The 19649-nt window shown below is 40.2% G+C and overlaps 1 protein-coding gene across 2 annotated transcripts in view; it reads right to left on the bottom strand.

Annotated features, from left to right (window-relative positions):
* Window positions 1-8215: 8215 nt before the first annotated feature.
* Window positions 8216-19649, bottom strand: part of C4H4orf19 (chromosome 4 C4orf19 homolog) — a 43135-nt gene continuing 31701 nt past the window's right edge. For both annotated transcript variants that reach the window (XM_005501273.3, XM_065060704.1), the window contains exons 5-6: window positions 11519-11566; window positions 8216-10421 (exon numbers count right to left, since the gene is read on the bottom strand). In XM_005501273.3, the coding sequence (XP_005501330.2) occupies window positions 9470-10421; window positions 11519-11550 (984 nt within the window). In that variant the 5' untranslated portion in view covers window positions 11551-11566 and the 3' untranslated portion in view covers window positions 8216-9469. The remainder of the gene's footprint in view (window positions 10422-11518; window positions 11567-19649) is intronic.

Here is a 19649-nt window from a genome sequence, read left to right as displayed (position 1 = left end):
AAAAGAAATGTGAAAAGGTTTTTTCCAGACTTTTTTCTTTTACATGGGTAATCTGTTATTTTTCCCTAATTCAGACACTTAATTGTTTTTTGTTTTGGTAGAGCATTGTGCCAAAATTCAGATCCTGTCTCATACTGCTGTAGCAAAACAGATGAGAGAGCTACTTTTTATCTTTCAATAAAATCTGATTTTACTTGTAAAGAGCACAGAGCACATGTGCAATGTATTTTTGAAACATGGTGAGGATTAAAGCATTTCTTTTATTTCTAAATCTCTTTATACAACCTCAGTTGGAAAGCATGCCATAGCATTCTTGGTAGCTCCTTGCCATTTTATTTCTGAACTGTCTGCCTGTTTTTCACAGGTACAGAAACCTCAGAAACCTTGACAAAATTGGTACCTTACATGATCCCTGAAGCATGTGTGTGTCTGTACAGCTCGGAGTGGGGCTCTCCAGCCTCATGGGGAGATGCAGAAGGGGGAGATGTGCACCAAAAGTGTGAGAGAAAGGCAGGAGAAAAAGATGTTGGATAAGTCTGTTCTTGTAGCGTGGGTGTTTTTTGGTTTGTGGTGTGTGTGTTTTTTTGGTTGGTTGCTTGTGGGGTGGTTTTATTGTGTTTTGGTTTGTGTGGTGGTTCCTCCCAGCCCCAAATGAATTGAGCTTCTATTTACTGTGTACTGGTACAAATTGATATGGGTTAAAAAGTGTCTTCTTATGAGATTATTCATCTCTTGAAGAGAGGAGGACGTATGATCTGCTCTGGTTTGGTAATGCAGAAAGTGCCTACTGTGTTGAAACGTGAAACTGTCTCTCCTAAGGAATTAAGTTTCCTGGATGTGTAGTGGATGTTGAGCACTCTCACCCATGCCCCAGATGTAGTGTGAAGTGCAAATCAATTTGTATCCATTAAACAAGAGTTTCTGTGGATGTTAGGCCTGTTCTTTCCTTTTTCCTGCTAAGCATGTGACACTGCTGCTAATGAATAAACAAGAAAACAGAGTGGTTAAGCCGTGGCTATCTAATATTAGTGAACAACATGTAAGATTGGCTAGATAAAGATTGATTTAGATTTACTGTTTTTCCTCAGTGTTTCGTGGTGTGCTGTATTTTTGAATTTTGTTTGAGGGAAGTTTGCATTTATGCTCAAAATACTCGCAGATGCTGGATGCAATTTCCATTTCTGTCTTGTTTTCTGTATCCTTGTTGATTTTTTTTTTTTAATTTTTTAAACTTTTTTCCTCTTCAGTTGTAGGTGGTGTGCAATGAGGTGCTGCTGGTGTTTACTGTTGCTGTAACGGGGTTGTCCCTCTAGCTCGGGGTGCACCTTTTCTCCTCCCCTCCCCAGCAGCTGTGGCAGGGCCGGCCGGTCTCTGTGCTGCCGGTCAGCCTCGCGCTGCCTTCCTGCCAGGTTAACGTCACCTGTGAGGCAAAACTGGGAAAAGGATACGTAAGGCTGGAGCAAGATGAGGAAAAGGAAGCTGTTTGGGGAAGTAGGAGTCTGTTCCTCTAACTCCCTGAGAGGGGAATGAATCCAGGAGAGACCCCAGGACTGTAGTGCTGCAAGCGTGAAGATGGTGTAAGCCTGTGAGGAGATGTGCCGGCGAGGTCTGAAAGCTGTGCTGTTAGAGTAAGTGACCCCTTAGTTATCTGTGATGGGGGGATGGGTGGGTTGGTGGTATATTTTACTAGAAAGTTTAGGTAAGAAGAGAGACCAAGTCACCTGTGGCATGGATGGGCCTTAGTCCAGAGCCTGTTATGTGGGTAGTTCTTAGCCATCTGTTTCTGGAAATGCAGTCGAGTTTGATTCGTGTCTGTGTAAAGTCTTTGCAGGGTAGGCCTGTTACATCTTAAGTGAAAGAACTCTTAAATTAGAGCTGTGCAACCCCTAGTCCTGTAGAGATGCAATGGCATCGGATTTAGCTGTCTTCCACAAGACGATATTCTGACAGATATATTTTTTCATATGAATGTAACTCACTTTATATGTGTAAACTCTCTTCCCCAGCTCCCCATTTCTCCTGTTAGCTGTTGTTTCCTCACCTGTTTTCAGTTTCTCATCCCTGTGGTGTTTCCCTGGGCACGTGGGGGTGGGCAGGTGGCTGTCACACTCGTGCTGCGCGGCTGTGATCTTCTGGGAATGGTGGTCATGGGGACTAGAGGGTGTTTGCCTCCGTAAGCCTCCCATAGCTGTTGGCGTGCAGCAAAAACAGCCATTGTGCTATTGCAAAAAAGCAACTGCATAACAACTAACAAACCTGGCAGTGACGGTGAAGGGGCAGGTACGGAGAGCAGGCAGCAACCAGAGTGTGGAAGACTTGGGAAGATGTGAGGAAGACTAGCAAATAGTAGTGACAGTCAGGGCAGCAGCAGTTTAAGACAAATTATTGTTTCTTACTGTCCTAAAAAAATTAGCCTCTGCTCCATGGACGTCACTATATATCTAGCTAGATACTCACGCAATATAGCATGATTTTTTGCATTGAATAAGATAGTAATTTTGAAATTACCATATGAAAATAATGAATGTTTAAGTACTTGCCTTTGGTATTTTGATTTACAGTCAAAATAATTATCCTTTAAATGCAGCAGTCTTAGGAGAATGTTAAATTAAAATACCCATAGAATTTCCTAAGTCTTCTTTTTCAAGGATTCTACCTACCTGTGTGTGTATATGCACACACAGGTATATGAATAGAGAGGCAGCAATGTCACTGTACCGTTAGGAGGTTTTGCACAGACCAGCTGTAATATATATTTTCTGGCAGCAGAGGGAGCTATTAAAGCCTCTATTGATAATTTAGCAAACTGGGAGTGTATGTGTGGGGGGAGGAATAATTACAAGCTCCAATTTAATGGGCGATGTGAGGTGCCTCACTGTTTCTCCACACAGGGCCTGGCAGTGCAGCTGCGGCCCCCGCCCTGCCCGTGGCCTGGGACTACCTGCCACACTTATTAAAAGGAACATAAACTTCTCCCTGAGCCAAATTTTTAATCAAAGCGCTGGGGAAGAACAGGATCTGCGTGGCGTATGTCAAAACAATAGCAGCATGCGTCGACTGCTAATTAACGCTCATGCATGACTCTGGGAAAGTAATTCCCAGTCAGAGTGAAATATGTGTAGTATTTTGCAGTGCTTTTGATAATTTGTCTTGATTTTGATTAATGTTGGATCTTCAGTACAGTTCTTTTTTTCAGATGCTAACTGGATTACTTTCATATGCAAGTCTGCATAAACAGGAGATTAATCATTAAAAAGTAACAATAACCAAAATCAGACAGCGGCATTGTTCTGGCAAAGTACACAGTATGCTTGTTAGATTAACCCCTGCACTGCTTTTATCTACCAAACCAAAATTTGTGGGATTAAAAGTCTGTAATATTTCCTCATTTCTGGAGATGGACTGTCGAGAAACATGTGCCACTCTTGGCCACAGCAGAATCTCTTTGTGTAACACATATTGGAAATAAAGAAATTAGTGTGGGTCTTATTTTTTTTCTTAAAATTACATGAAAAAACCAATCTGAGGAATGTCCCCAAGTTCATGTGATATCATCTTGCTTCTGGAAGAGGTTCCCAAATGAGAACTAAAGGAAAGTAAAGCTTTATTTATATATCAACCTTTAGGCATCAGATAGAAACAACCTACATTATTCATGCTTGGCCAGATCCATACAGTTTGTCCTCAAATGCTTAAAAAATACTTTAATCCCTTTTATACATTAATTTTGCTCGGTAGTTTTCTTGTATTTGTCACTTCCTTTCCTTTTGGATGTCTGGTAAGTTACTTGCTATCACTTGTACATCTCCCAAGTACTGAGAGCAAGGGATAGCATGTGTGAACACAGAATATTGAAAATCTGGCTGTGCTCGAGGTTCGGGTGAGTAACAGAGGGTGTTGTCTTGCTCCTTTCTGCTTCTGCACCCTCATAAAAATCAAGCTACTCTCTGGCTCAGAGTAAATAGAAGGGAGATCAGTAAGCAGACAAATTAAACTGCAGTCTTTATGTGACATGGTTTTATTGTGGAGTCAGTGCAGCACTTAAGTAGTCTGCAACCTGACATAATATTGGGATACTGTATTTCCTGAAAGACTTGTTTTTTCTACTTTGATACAGAAAAAAATGTTTTTCACTTGGTAATGTACAGTAATTGAATTATGAAGTATACCAAAAACCTGTTAAGTACTGTTTAGAATCATTTCAGTCAAGATTCAGAGCAGGAAATGCTATAACTTGCATAGTTTTGTTTGTGATGGTTGTGAGATGACTGCTTGGGATCTGTACTTCAGCAGTTGGATTAAAAACAAAACCAAGACAGCCGTTGTCTTTCCTGCTTCATTGAGAGAGTCCTGTTCTCTGAAACAAATTCTACAAGGCAATATTGCTTTTCTCTGACTAAAGGAGGAAGTGGTGCGGGGTGGGGGAGTAAGTTTGTTTAATAAACCTCTGTTTTGAAGTTGTATTAAACCATGTTAACAAGATTAAAATGGTATTAAACAATAATAATAAAAAAGTTGTGACTGCTTATGCTAAGGCATAAAATTGCTATAATCTGTTACAGTCTCTCATAGAATCCAGGATGCACATTTAGCTTCTTCCAAAGTTTCAACAGCTCATTGTTTGAAATGGAAGAAGTCCCAAGGCAGGTGGGACAGAGTTTGCAGCTGTGATCAGTCAGTGGTAGCATCATTTGGAGATGCAGGCAGTGTTCCCTGTCTTCTGTTTATCCACCTACTTCAGTTCAAGGATTGCCTGATCTGAAGTTGAGAAAATGATTGCAAAGGTTCAAAATGAAGGAAAGTTTAAAACCAGATCTCCATGAGATGCCAAGTGAAACTGTTAACAGAGAAGGGAGTCCTGAGACCAAGATGTCTAGCTGTGTATGTGAATGCATGGAATTTGGAAAGCCTGGCCAGGGAAGGAGATGAGCTGTTTCTGGTTTGATTTCATTATTAAGAAAAATTGTCTTTGCCAAGGGCAGTTTGTGTTAAAAAGACCAATGAAAAAGTCTTAAACCTGCTTCTAACAATTACTGTTAAACATTGTGTGATCTAGGTGTTCTAAATCCTAGAAGGACACAGTGTCTGAAACAATTCTGTTGATAAAACTTCCTCTAAAAATAAATTAGTCTTTAATGTAGACTGACTTTGATAAATTTACGTTCTTGTGTATTCAGCATGTTAAAGAAGTTCTAATATATTTAATTTTCAAGTGATGCTCTTGCACAGTTTAGATGTATTCCAGTTTCCATCTTCATACAAGGAGAGATATCGTAATTCAAGATAATCTATTAAGCTTCGTTATTTCAATGTAATTAAAATGTGCAATAGACATTTGAATAAATGTATGCAATACCATATACACAGGCCTTAATAAATGTCAAGATATTCTATTCTCATTTAGCAGAACGTGATACATTGGCAAGGATCAATCTTTTGGAAAATTAAACCTCATTTGGGTAATTCAAATTACAAATACAATATACGGTTTAGATTATTTTTTATTATTAAGCCAGTGTTTCTTTTTTCATGATTTAAATTATAAAAAATGGTATTTTTAGATTACTTTAATCAAATCTGAAGTATCTTTTGGAAAATAATAGACTTTCGGGTTTAAATTTTTAATGGGAAGACTCCATAGCAACACTTGCCCAGCTGATTGCCTTTGTTCTTTAAAATAAAAAAATATATGAATTTTATTTATTTCCAGGTTCCTGCTTTCTTGTCAGGGTTTTGTTGGCTGAACTGAAGAAATCTACAGTATCAAATTTCAGGTTCTTTTGTTGCTCTGTAAACAAACTTCCCCCGTAAGGTTTTGTCTAGGAAATAATTAACTTCCTTGAATTGGGTGGACTGGGCCGCCTTCCACGCCTGTTGCCGTATCTGGAATCTCTGCGGTGATCTGAAAGGTTTTTCATAACCTGGTGGTGACCCGCTGCTAAAAGAGAAGTGCTAAGCTTACTCTTGCTCAACGTCTCTTTGCTTATATATGGAAAGATTACAATTTCCCTTTAAGCTGTGTTACTAGCTTTGGAGAATAGCAAGTAAAACGTGAGCTTCCAAGATGTATAATCTTTCATAGAAATACCAGGTTTTACAGTATTTTCCCATCCTGTTGCTTGTTGTTTATTGCTACGTATGTCTTCACACTCACCTAAACAGAGTTAAATTAAGTATAGAAACATTAAAAATAGATATTTGCCGACCAGCTCCCTCATTAATTCCTTTTGTATCAGAGGAAAGTTGAAACATTTAAGCTCTACTTCATAAGTGAACCCTCTGAGTATAGGAACCATAATTGATTGGTATCTGAAGCTATGGTGTTTGGGGTAAAGAAGAAGAGACGTCTTAAAAGCTATGTAGTTTTGGAGGGAATTCTTAAAACACACACTATACTCTTGATTCCAGTAACAGTTTTTCCTGTGACTTTCCTGTTTTTCTCAAGATAATAAATTTTTCTCTCACAATTGTCTGAGCAAAACGGATTGTTCAAGATGGCAGTGTTTGTGTTCTGTTGCATCGGTATCTCAGGGAACTGAATAAGATTTGGTTCTCTCATGCTTATTTTAAAGCTGCTTTTTATGGAGGAAATTCTGTGTGGTATTTAAAAACTATCCCTGAAATAACTGACTCTTTCACATTTATTGTGAAAAGTGTATGGCAGTCTGACACTCAGCTGTGACATGGCAGAGCTGGAGGGAAATAAACACACATATATATATATATATAATTTTTAAAATATATATTTATATATATACATGTGCTTTAAAAAACCCAAACTAAGACCACTACCACCAAAAACCAAACCACAAACCCAAACACACAGGACGCATAGTAGATAGTAGATAAGCTGAGTCTGAATGTTGGTGATACCTCATGAATTTATTTTATGGAAGTTTTCCATATCCTGCAGATTTGAGGTATGCATATGCTTTTTTTTTTTTCTTTTCGGTTAAGAGGCGCACTGACCAGTTATTTCCAATGCAGTGGACACACTTACTTTACACTGTTTTTTTGTCTTTCTTAGATTTTAAGTCAATGAAAACTGGGGCTAGCAGAAATGCCATGTTTGTGGCCCAGCTGATCTCTTGCAGAGGGTTGTCTGCTGGCCCATGATTCTGGGCAGGTGCCAGTGGAAGGGACACCTGGTTTGGGTGTCCAGGGCACTGGTTGGGCTTGCCCAGGTGCTCTCCTCTGGTGTATTTTAATTTTTGGGGAGCAAGATGAGAACTTACTGTAATTTCCACTTGAAGTTCAGGTTGGAGTTAGAAAAATCTAATTGAGTCTATATTTAAAAATGGGATAAATTTCCTGCGGTGTTTGTTGCATTTCTTTCCTTAACTTTTTTTTTTTTTTTGCTTAAATCATTTTTCATGGTTCGTGTCGTGGTGCAGCAGGGGCTGGCGGCTCCCCGGGGCTGGGGCATGGGGACGGCAGGGCTGGGCCTTGCAGCTGAGGCCCGGCCTGGGCTGTGGGCCTGCAGGTAGGCCCAGCTCAGCAGGGCCCCTTGCCAGGCTGGGCAGGGCCTGATGGCCCTGAGGGGCTGAAATGGGCTTCTGGGCCCTGGACAGGGCAGGGCGAGCCCATGTGGGTGAGCAGGGACAGTTGAGACCTCACAGTATAAAAGCAGACACGTGCTATGTCCTGTCATAACCATTACCGGGAATACACAATGTGCAAGTAGTCGTCTGCAGTCATTCAGTATTATAGTAATCTTGGATACACACATGCATACATAAAACTTGTATGTGCTCATGAAAATGTTTAGAATAGCCTGCTAAAGTAGGAAAGCGGTAGAGAAGTCGACAGTAATATGATACTTTAACAACATATAAAGCTTTTTTTATTTTATAGATACAATGTGGTGACTTTCTTCTGTAGCTGAATATAGTTTTCTTGAAGCTGAGACTTCAGAGTTTTTTTAATTGCTCCTGGGGATATCATTAATGTTTTGAGAAGCTGAAATCTTGATTTGGGCTTGCAGTATTTGGAGGAAAAGAGGGAATCTGCATGTATGCAGAAATAATCTTAGTACCTGCACACTATGTAGAACCCACTTTTAATATTCCGATCCTTATGCATGTTAATGGGTAGACTAGCATTCAACGTATACTGTTGGCAAATACATAGTTGGTGCTTTTTGTAAATCTTATAGTACTACTTTTATGCAACTGTTACGTAATCAGAAAATACATAAAGCACAAAAGTCACCAGATGATTTTTCATATGATTAAGAAGTTTTATTAAGAGTTTATAACAGACTCAGAAACCACAAAATTTCACTGTAAAATGTCAAGCACTTTCTATTTCAGTTGTTAAGATTCCACATTGGATGAAATAGCAGCACCAAGTTGGTCTGTATCTCCTTTGTTTCCTACAAGAAAGGTTATAACATACTGGTCTGAAGATGAGAAAAAAGGGTAAACACTGCAGGAATGCAGCTCTAATATTTTCAGATCTTACACATAATTCAATTTGAAATCTCAGTCACTTTCCTGCTGTAAATTTAAGGATTGCAGCAGAGCCAGGGATGAGACCACACTGACTTTCACTGTTTGTATATAAACAAAACACGTCTTGCTGGGGAAGTTTGAGACACAACCTGTTTGCAAACTGTATTGTTAAGGCAAGTGGTGTGTGCCTGGAAAACTTAGCAGAGTTGATAGGTCTCATGCTTTAGTTTACAATGGTTTTAATCTATCCAAACTGCTAGGACTGGGTCTTGATCCCTCTTAGCACCTTGGATAGTGTGTGTGTGACTCTTAAGTAAGCTACTTCAGCTCATCAAACCAACAGAAAGTTGCCCACTCTCTTGGATTTGGCTAGGCTTCTACTGTTTTAATGAACTGAAGCGGGTCACGGGGGGTATCAAAGTCCAGGGGAGGTGTAAGGGAGGAGATGAGGTTACCATCCTAACACCAGCTGCACATGCACGAATTTAGGCTTAAGCTGGAATAGAACTGTAACTGCAGTGAAGTGCAAGCCAAGCCGCCTTCATTGGATCATAGAACTTTGGGTCAGGTTTTGTTGTTGTGCTAACATAAGAATCTGTGGTTTCTACCTCCATGGCTTCTATAGTTCCATTTTAAATAATGGAAGTTTTCTGAACCTGGAACATGCAGTGTGCACAGACCCTCCTGAGGGTCAAAACCAAAGGAAATGTTTGCATGAATCCAGGTGAGGTGAGTATTTGGCAGAATATCCTGTGTGGAAGAAATGATGCTATGGCCTCCTGGTTGGCCCCATACAGAAGAGTGTTAGTATTGTCATTAGCCAAGGGAGGACTTTCTTACCTAGGGCAGCAGAAGTTACAAAGGCTGTATAAAACAACTGAAGGGACATAGGTTTAGTCCCAACTCCTTTTATATATGCTGTTCATGACAGCTGTCCACATGTGCTGTACATGTGCTTATATAGATCCAAAAATAAAATCTGGATCTTACCCAGTGTATTACAAAGAAGCCTTCATCTAGTACTCGTCATCATCTTCCACGTTTTCCCCTGCGGTTGCAGCTTCCAGTGCAGCCAGAGCTGCTGCTACTTCTGCATCTTCCTCCTCAGTTTCTCCATTGACGTCTTTGTGGTTGGGGTGTGTGGGTGCCTCTGCTGCTTTGGTAATGGTCATGGCAGGGATACCAGCAGAAATGTCCTCACTCAGACTTGCGGAGTCAGTTTTAGAAGGTTCAATACTGTTCTTTATAGGCGAGGGTGGGATGATACAAAGGTCCTGGTCCTGTATTTCTGAAGGCCCAGTATTTCGGTCTGATTGTACACAGTTGACTGAAAAGCTATCTTTTTCAACAAAGTTCCTGGTTTGATTGCCATTCTGGGGATAATCAATAGCAGGCAGTTGTATGGCATTGTTTTGTTTCTTCAATATTGCACTTCCTTTGAGAAAGATTCTGTTGTCTGCAGACTGCAAGTTCCCATCTTTAATACTGTTTGGCTCGTTGCAGGCTGCCTTCCTCTGGCTGCCTGCCTCTAGGTCAAGTTCTTGGCCAGACCTATTTAGTTGGGTGTAAAAGTCTGTAATGCTGGTTGAAGGAGACTCTGCTGACTGGCTGGAGGGTCCCTGTTCATTGGCATCTTTCACTGGGTTGGTGTTGGGATTGAGCATGGGGTGCACTCCAGTGCAGGAGTTGCCACCATTGACTGCAACATCAGGCTTTGCAACACACTTCACAAGGCCATCCTCTTGAAAATCATTGCTTCCATGGTTCCAGAGAGTTGCTTTCGTGCTACTTACCTGGGTTTTATTTTCTGTTCCGTTTAACTCATCCTTCTGGAGTTCATTTTTGTGTTCTTGAATTTCACTGTTCTCTTTGAATTTGGATTTATTGCTGCCTTGCTCATTGTGCTTGTAGCTGGTCACTTCATGAACGTGTCCAGGTGACTGTACTTCTTCTGGATCAAAAATATAGCTGGAGTGAGGAAAATTTGTAGATGAAAAGTTTGTTATGCTGTTAATCAATATAATTAGAAAAAGGATTAAGCTTAGTTTTTAAGCTGGAGATCTTGAGGAACTGGTGTCACTAAGCTTTACCTTCGGTCCTGAGGATGAGCTAAACTGATGCAAATGCTGAACTGTGCTGTCTGCTGGGACTGACTGTAGCTAACCCCTGTACTGAGATTCACCAGGAACATAAGAGGAGGGTGTCAGAGAACATTGTGCTGGTTCTTGCATGTTTCCAGCTTTATTTTTTATTTTCTCTGTGGGGTAGATGAGCCAATGAGTAGTCATCACATATATCGTTAATTAATATATTCTCATGTAGTGGCAAAAATATCACTTTTTTTACTGGTCTTCTTCCTTTCAAGTTTTATCTTTTTGTACTTTTAAAAATGTTTGTCCCCTCCTTTTTCCTTTCTTATTTAGCTTTTCCTCTCCTTAACTTTTCCTTGATTTATTTCTTCCAGAACCTCTCTCTTTATGTCCCCTCTTTCTCCCATAGCACCAATTTTCTTTTCCACTTCTTACCTGTTCTCAAGATGTGGCCAAGGGGAGGAGTTACCATCAAGTGGGGCTGAAGTGTTGTCTTTCTAAAACTAGCTAGTCCCTCTCTTTGGGGAGACTTCATGTGGCAATCGTTCCCATAACTAACTACATTTTAAAGTTATGATGGAGGCAAGGATCTGTAGTTCATTGTCATTGCTTAGGAGAGAGGGAGGGTCTGACCAAGTTTGTGGTCCTTGTTCTACTGAGCTGCAAGAAGTTCATGTTACATAAATGAGAAAAAGTTTTGCTAAAAGGTGAATTTTCAATACTGCACTTTTTTTTTTTTTTTTTTTTTTGTGGGATAGAAATTGTAGAAATGGACCTCAATTACAGTAAATCAAAAGGACATACACAGCAAATCAGTATGCCTATGTTATGGCATGGTTTTAAAGATACTGTAAAGTTTGGGAAAACTCCAACATTGTAAATAGTCTTTATTTAAGCAACAGGTGTAGTGGGGCACAAACACATGTTTTAATACACTTGTTTTATTCAGTCTAAGCAACTCTTGTTCTGTTGTACCTTTGTATCATTTTGCAGCACCTGCACCCCATCTGGATTTTCTTTAATCTGAAAAGAGAGAGAGGGGAGGCAAGGGAGAGGGAAAGTGAGTGAAGCATTATGAAATTAATGTATGGGCAATTGCGTTGAAAATGATGTTGATGTTTAGAAGAGTTTCATTAGCTAAAAAGAAAGACGTCTACACAAGAATGGATGCAGTACAGTTCAAGGTCTTTCTAGGTTACGGTTTTGCGGTGACAGTGGCCTTTAGTTGGGGAGAAATCTGGGGCAGAATTTAACATTTCTTAAGTAGATAGTGGTGTTCTCTCAGACTATTTTCCTAAGCAATTTTATTATTTGGAGACTCCCAAGTCAGACAGTAGTGGTTCGCTGGTGTTTTGGTTTTGTATGTGTGTGTGTGTTGCACTTCTTTTTTTTAGTATTTTTCATTTGGCAGCTATTGATGGACTTCTCTTCCATGAATTTGTCCAGTTGTTTTCTGAACTCTGTTAAACTGTTTGCATCCACAGCACCCATTAGTTAGGAGTTTCACAGCCTAGCCTTGCTTGTGTGAAGAAGCACCCACTTTTGTTTGGCTTGAACCTGGTTCTTAATAGCGTATTTTATGCCTTCTAGTTCTTGTATTATAACAAGTGATGAGCATCGTGTCTTGTTGTTACTATAGTACAGGTCCTGTACTGCCCCTTCTGTTATCATATCCAGTCTGAAGAATCCTCAGATTTTAAAATGTTACCTATACTGACATTTTTTTATGCCTATAGATTGTCGTGTGGTGCTTGTCTGGGCCTTTTACATTTCAACTTCCTTCTTAGATGAGATGTGGGGACCACAAATGCAGAGTTTTCAAGCTGTGGGGAACCACAGATTTATTCTTTCCTAATAACTCCTGTCTCCACTCGGTTGGCTCTGTGACAGCTACTGAGCACTGAGGTGACATTTTTGTGGAACTATCTCTTAGTTAGACACAGACATATTGCTGGGATTGGCACTTTATTGTATGCAGTGCTGCACTTGTTTTTTACTGTGGTAAATTCTTCAGAGTTTGACTAGATCTAGCAGGGTGTTTGTGTTTTGCTACATCTCTGTGTATTGCAAAATTTCAGTGTATATGTATCATTGCCTGACCCAGTGAAATGCTAAGGGCTATTTCATGGTTCATGTGCCTAAGTCTTTTATTATGGAAAGAAATAGTTTGCTAATTTGGACCCTTGAGAACTTTTATGTTCTGAACCTAAACTGAAGACGCGGATCTGAACATCCCAAAATCCTAGAAAAAAAAACATTATCTATGGATTGGGGCTATATTATTTCAAGTTAATCAAGTCAGGACAGGTTGTTAATATTTTTTTTCCATCATTATTCAGGCTGCTTCTTTTTGTCTTGGTGTTCTACAACCTCACATCCTTTTGCGATTGCCTAAGGACAGCAGCTTGCTTCCTGTAAAACAAATTGATCATACAAAGTCTGGGTGTTTTCTAGAGTGATTTATCCACAAAACAACAAGGAAGGAAAGTAGTATTGATTTATTCTTACCAGGCATGGCTTGAGTTATGCACCAGTGATAATGCTAGCAGAAATTACAATCACAATTCTCTGCTGTATGGGCTTATTGTCTGACTTTTTTTCCCCTGAAGTCTGACTTCCTCTGGTGTTAGCGCTGAACAAAATGCCTGATGTCAAGCCCCTCATTCCGGGAGCCTCTAAGGTCTTACAGCCATTCATCATCTGGTTTTAGCTCAGCTGTAGCTGCTCCTAGCTAGGCTTTTTGTCTTCATCTGTTTTGTCTTCAACTGTTTTGGGGCAGAAACTGCTGCAGCTGCTTTGCCTCCCCTGTCTTGGTGCTGCTTCTCTCTCTCTCACTTAAATGCATTCTTCCTTCCACATTTCTGCTGATCTCATGCTGCGTGTCATTGTCCCCCATCCCTCAACAACGTCAGAGCAGGAATTCTGATACTGGGCTTTTCATCTGAAGAGGATGCAGTAGCTGGTGAGGTGGTCATGTATACAGACTCCTTATGTGCAGTTGCTCTACAGTGCAAAGGCATTTGTACAGGTTTGACTGGATATGGGGCTTATTTGTGGTGCCTGCAAAGCCATCTTTTCCCACCAAAGAGGAATTCTTAATACAATTTGCTTTCATCGTGTTAAAAGCTGAAGTAGCTATAGCCCTTCTTTAGGTTAAGACTGATTTGAAGCTAATTCAGTTGAACTAAGCCCTGTATGGACATGTTTTGGTTTGACTGACATCTTTAGATTTCTCTTAAACTGGCTTCTAAACTGAAAGAACAAAAACTGCATTAAGTTGGCCATCTGTTGATAGACTCAACCTTCAAAGTTCAGTGGTTGGCAGGTTATCATGTGTTAGATAAATGACCGTGTGTTTTCTGTTCATGGAAAAGGCAATGTAGCTTGGCTTATGTTAAGCCTCTTTCTGTACATACCCTTACCATCTCTCATGCTTGCCATGGCTAAGAGCATGCAAATATTATTTCAGCTCTGCTAAATCACGATAACTCCAAGAGCTGCCAGTTGCCATGTGAGCCCACTGAAATGCCCACACAGCCTTTGGCTTGGCTTTTAAGTTTATCAGCTTGGTGAAACCAGTCCTGGTTTATGTGCAGACCAGTTCTGAGAACAGATACTGTGACTAACTGGGTGTGGGCACTTCAGCTCAGGCTGCTTCTGTTTAATCTTCTCTGACAATTTTTCTACTCAGTGCTTTTATTTATAACTCTTTGTGATTTTTAAAATGTCTTGTTCAGAAGTTTTAACCACTGGGAGGTGCTAATTGTTGTCCTTTGTTCTGTTGTAAAGATGCTTGTGATCATCATAGGTAATTATAAATGGAAATTACTGTTGTTTTCATAGGAAGCACTTTCCTGTTTGGTGGGGTTTTTGTTTGTTTGTTTGTGGTTTTGTTGTTGTTTGTTAGTTTCGTGTGGTTTTTTGTGGGGTTTTTTGTTTGTTTGTTTGTTCATTTTTGTTTATTACAGTTTGAATTATCTCTGCAGCTACTGCATTAAGCTTTTCCACTGATTAGTTACAACTGGATCTGTCCTCAGGCATGAATAAACTATTACATATGGAAAATACTTTATGTTGTATTACCTTATAAATTATTTCACATTCCTGAAATAGGAATATGGTTTTACAATGTCACTGTCTGAACACTGCTTTTGTTGGGTATTTTTGTGTGTGGTTTCGTTTGTTTGTTTTCCTTGCCCTTTTCTTCCATATTTATAATAATCATTCAAGTCAAGTCTGAGGAACAAATTGCAATATGTTATCTGATACTGAGTTTAGAAACATTGCATCCTTTTATGTTCAAACTTTTTTTGCCTTTTTATTAAACATTTATTCTGCTAGATATTCTGTGCTGCTAAATTGAATAGGAAGTTTCAGATGAACATGATATGAAGTGGAATTCTCCCTTGTGGAACACTTTTGGGGCTGCTTCCCTCCCACAAAACTCTGCCTGTCCAAAGCAGCAGTAAAATGTTTGACCGTCACATTTAGTTCTGCAGAATTCAGATCAAACTGTCATTAATCTTAGACATCATTCTTTCTCAGTCATGAAATTCCTGAAGGCCTGTAAATTTTTGTCGCTGGTTATTATGCAGTCACTTAATTCTGAACACTAGCACATCATCTGGCATTAAAGCTCTACTAAAATGTTAAGTACAGAATACTTGGAGCATTTACAGGACAGAGACAGAGCTGTTTAGGTGAGAGGAATGAGGGAGGCCTAGAAATAACTTTTTTTTTTTTTTACCCTGCTTGATTTTGAACTTTCACTCTATAGCTTTGAGCAGCAGCTGAGTAGTGTGGCCAGCAGGACTAGGGAAGTCCCCCTGTACTTGGCACTGGTGAGACCCCATCTCAAATACTGTGTTCAGTTTTGGGCCCCTCACTACAAGAAAGACACTGAGGTGCTGGAGAGAGTTCAGAGAAGGGGAACAAAGGTGGTGAGGGGTCTAGAGGCAAGGGAGCTGGGGCTGTTCATCCTGGAGAAAAGGAGGCTGAGGAGAGACCTTGTTGCTGTCTACAACTACCTGAAAAGAGGTTGTAGCATGGAGGCTGTTGGTCTCTTCTCCCAAGTAACAAGTGAATGTATGAGAGGAAATGGCCTCAAGTTGCACCAGGGGAGGTTCAGATTGGATATTAGGAAAAATTTATTCACTGAAAATGCTGTCAAGCACTGGAACAGGCTGCCCAGGGGAGTGGTGGAGTCACCATCTCTGGGAGGTGTTTAAAAGACGTGTAGATGTGGCACTTAGGAACATGGCTTAGTGGTGGACTTGGCAGTGCTAGATTAAAGTTTGGACTCGATCTTAAAGGTCTTTTCCAATGTAAATGATTCTTTGATTCTGTTCTATGACTCTTCTAGTGTGTCACTGAGGTTGAACTTATAGCAGTTTCTACAAAAGAATCAGATTCTTGCAGCATGAGAGAGCAGGATGATAGCCTTGTGGTTTGCCTATTCAGGGTCAGTGCTTGCTTCAGTTGAAGTCATGATAATTCAGTGAAAGAGATGGAAGAGGCCCAACTCTGTGTGCACTTTCCTTGGCCACCCCAGCAGGCCTTTAGTTGACCATGCAAAAGAATGTCCTTGCAATGTATTCAACGAGTGTTCACAGAGACACCAGGAAGACCTGATGTCGTGAAGGAAAGTGACTTTCTTCCTTTAAAAGAAAATCACACAGAAAAACAACTATTTTAAAACCAGCAGGAAGAAAAAAATGCTACTATTGTTTAAAAGGAGGTAGTAATTAGACTTAGTTTGACGAGAGCAGAACACCAATCCTATTAATAAAGTGAATGCTGAAAAAGTGGAGACTGTTAAATATTTTTATGGTGACACCTGCTAAGAGAATGAAATGGTATTTTTCTTAAATTGTGAGACCTTGCTGAGGATAACAACAATATGGTCTGACTCCAAAAATGTAACCTTGCATTACAAACTGTAATGTGCTTTAAGAGAAGTCTGCTTTGCTTTATCAGACTTGAGAAACACAACATATCTGATTTTAAATGACGTAATAACATAGCTTCTGTTGTGTCTTTAAACTGTAGCTGTGTTATGAATAAACAAAAGTCAAATAAAGATAGTGTCATGAAAAGGGAAGGGCAAACATTTTTGAGAAATAAAAATGGCTTGACAGCCTTTTTTGATATTTTTGGAAGTTTACATAGAAACAGGAAAAGGTCAGTCTTATTTTTGCACATCATGTGTTTTTAATTGTCTTTTTTTTTTTTTTTAACCCCTCCAGAAGCAGAGGCAGAGAAGTGAGGAAACAGCATATTAAAATACTCTTCTAGTAGGTCTCAAACTGATCAACTCTGGCTTGGTGACTTTTGATCTGGGTCATTCCTTTTATAAACCAGTTGGGGTGTTTTGTTTGTTTGGGTTTTTCTTCCCCCTGACCCTTATACTTTATAAGGTTCTGCTGTTTCTTCAGCTTTTCTCTCTTCTCCATCCTTTTCTACTCTAGATTACTACGTAAGGAGTTTTTTCCTATGTGTGTATTGTCTGGGCTACTGCACATGAGTGATGCGTCTCCCAGGGGCCTGGGGCACCTCTTTCTGCTCACTTTTTTGCAGTAAAGGCACCTTTCTGACTAGACCCTACCAGTGTCTTCAACATCTTCCCTGCTGTGTTTCACATTCTTCAGTGGAACCTGTCCATGCTCTGGGTACTGGTCTCTTTGTGAAGGGCACATCACTCATCAAAATGAAGCCTGGATGCCTCACTACTAAAACAACAAACACAATTTACTTAGTGGTGTGTTTTTTTTTTTGTTTTGCTAGGGAGGTCTCATATAGGTGCCAAGTGCTATACTAGCTAGGAGAACTATTCAGAGCAGCAAGTGTGGGAAAGTGTCTGCAGAAGAATACTGTACAGAGGGAATATAAAGAGTTTGAGTTGAGAATAACCTTAGAGAGCTCCAGCACTTGGGAAGCCTCTCCTAGCAGGAGGTGCGGCTTGCCTTCTGTGCTGAGTAGGCATTCACACCTCTCTGAAGATTTCAGAGGTTGTCCTTGGCATGTGTGAGGTCTGAGAAGGCGTCAGGTGTGTCTAGTTTGGAGGAGGAAAGTGTAATGTGTTACTGAGGGATGGAGGCAGAGGAACAATTGATCTGAATAACGCATAATAGAAAAGAAGCACAGAGAGACTGTGGGACAGATGGTAGAGCTGAGAAGAACTATATTTAGAAATTTAGAAAGCTAGTAAACAAACAGTAGAAAAAATGACCAGCCTGTGCTAGAGGGAGAGAGAAGATAACAGGGAAAAGTTTGTAAAGGAACAAAGAGCAGGGATGTAACTTCATTAACCACACACTGTGAGGGCTGATCACTACTTTGGAGTAAATATCATCTGTAAGAACTGTCTTGCTTTGCTTAAAATATAGACAACTCTGCAAATTCCGTGGTTTTTCTTTTTCATGACCTTAATCACTATTCTGAAGCCAGAAGACCTCAAATGAGAGAGGAAAAAAAAAAATCCAAACCACCTGTTCTGGGCCCAGAATCCTTTCCTCCTAATGATCTGTGGAGATTTATACCACTGATGAAACCTTTGGAGCTGACAGTCCTCTGAAAACAAATTACTTTCTCACAAAGCTCCAGATCAGTTCTACTCTTGTACCTGAAAGTAAAGCCCGATTTGGCTGGATCAGTCACATTTGTCATACAGGTGACAGCCAAAAAATGATGAAAAATAAAACCATGTAGAATGTCTCATCTTTTTCAGCGAGTGTCTAGAGCCTTTGGCAATTCTTGTCTTAGCATAGTTGTTACAGAGGTGACAATTTAACTCTTCATTAAGACCAATGCTTAAAGCTGGACTGAAATCTGTCTACATTTTTTTTTTTTTTTCTGACTGATTCTTAGTCTGGAAATTTGCTTTAAAAGTGCTTCAGGGAACAACTGAATTGTCATATATAATCTAAAATAAGTGAACTAACCTGAAGAAATACCATAATATGCTCCCTATGGGAAGCAGGTCCTACCTCATATGTTCTTTTTGTCTGCTTTTTCTGTAGCTGAATTGACTTCAGTCTCTTTGTTCACACTTCCTTCAAGTGCAGCATGGAAGTCTTGTTTCCATGCATCTACCATTGTGCGTCCAGCCCTGGTGAGAATACCTGGCTGCGTTGTCCTGCTGACAGAGTGTGACCTGCAGATGGACTCTGAGTCACCCTGCGGACCCTGCTGTCTGTGGTGCTCCGCGAGAAAAGGGAACTGTGCACGTGTTTTTCCTGGTGCAGCTTGATTTACCCTTCTGTTTTGAAGGAGGGAGGCTCTATAGTTTGGAATAAGGAGTGTCAGTGTCTGCCGGAAAGAGCTTTATGCTATTCTGCCAGCACAAGGTTATTGTCACGGTTATAATTGCCTGTCCTTCCCCTTGTTATTCCCCTCCCTCCCCCAAATGTGCTCTTCTCATTTACTTTACAAACAAAGCTGGGGAGCTGCACAGATCTACCAGCCACTTTTAGTCTCCACTGAGGCCTTATTTGCTCACTGAACAGTTTGCATGCATCTCTAGTACAGCTACCTGTGAAGATAAGAGAAGCTGACACAGAGGGACCCATCAAAGACGTGGATAAAACTTCTTCAGCCACAGTCTAATGGCCGTGATGACTGAGGCAGTCAGCTTTTGCTGTTTGACTCCCTTTGCCACTCTCTGCTTGTTCCTTTTCAAATGGGATCCCGTTTTTCACAGATAAATGTCATAATTGCAGGAACGCGAATAATCCTCATGCTATCTTCAGCTGTTGAGAAGAACATTTATAATTCTTTTGGAAGATGAGTCTTCCCTTTTTTTTTTCTCCCTGGCCAGGCTCAATTGAGCCCATATATTGTATGTTGTTCCAGGCAACGGCCTGATTCTTAAAATGCTTTTGTGACTGAAGTGTCAAACTTTTGGGTGATATTACACACTGACACTGTGTACAGACAGTGGCTGTTTGTTTCTGTGAGGGAAGAATTTGGTGTATTCTGTATGCTATTCAAGGCATGAAGTTTGGGGTTGGTTTTGTGTGTAGGGACTTAGTTTTTTCAAGAGAGAAAAGTGGCTTTAACAAGGGTAGGTATCAAAACCCGGAGATTCTCATGCCTCAGAAGCATGTGT

The sequence above is a fragment of the Columba livia genome, chromosome 4 (genome assembly GCF_036013475.1).
Source record: "Columba livia isolate bColLiv1 breed racing homer chromosome 4, bColLiv1.pat.W.v2, whole genome shotgun sequence".
NCBI lineage: Eukaryota > Metazoa > Chordata > Aves > Columbiformes > Columbidae > Columba > Columba livia.
Note: the sequence above shows the minus strand (reverse complement) of the source record. Positions and strands in the feature narration are given on the sequence as shown.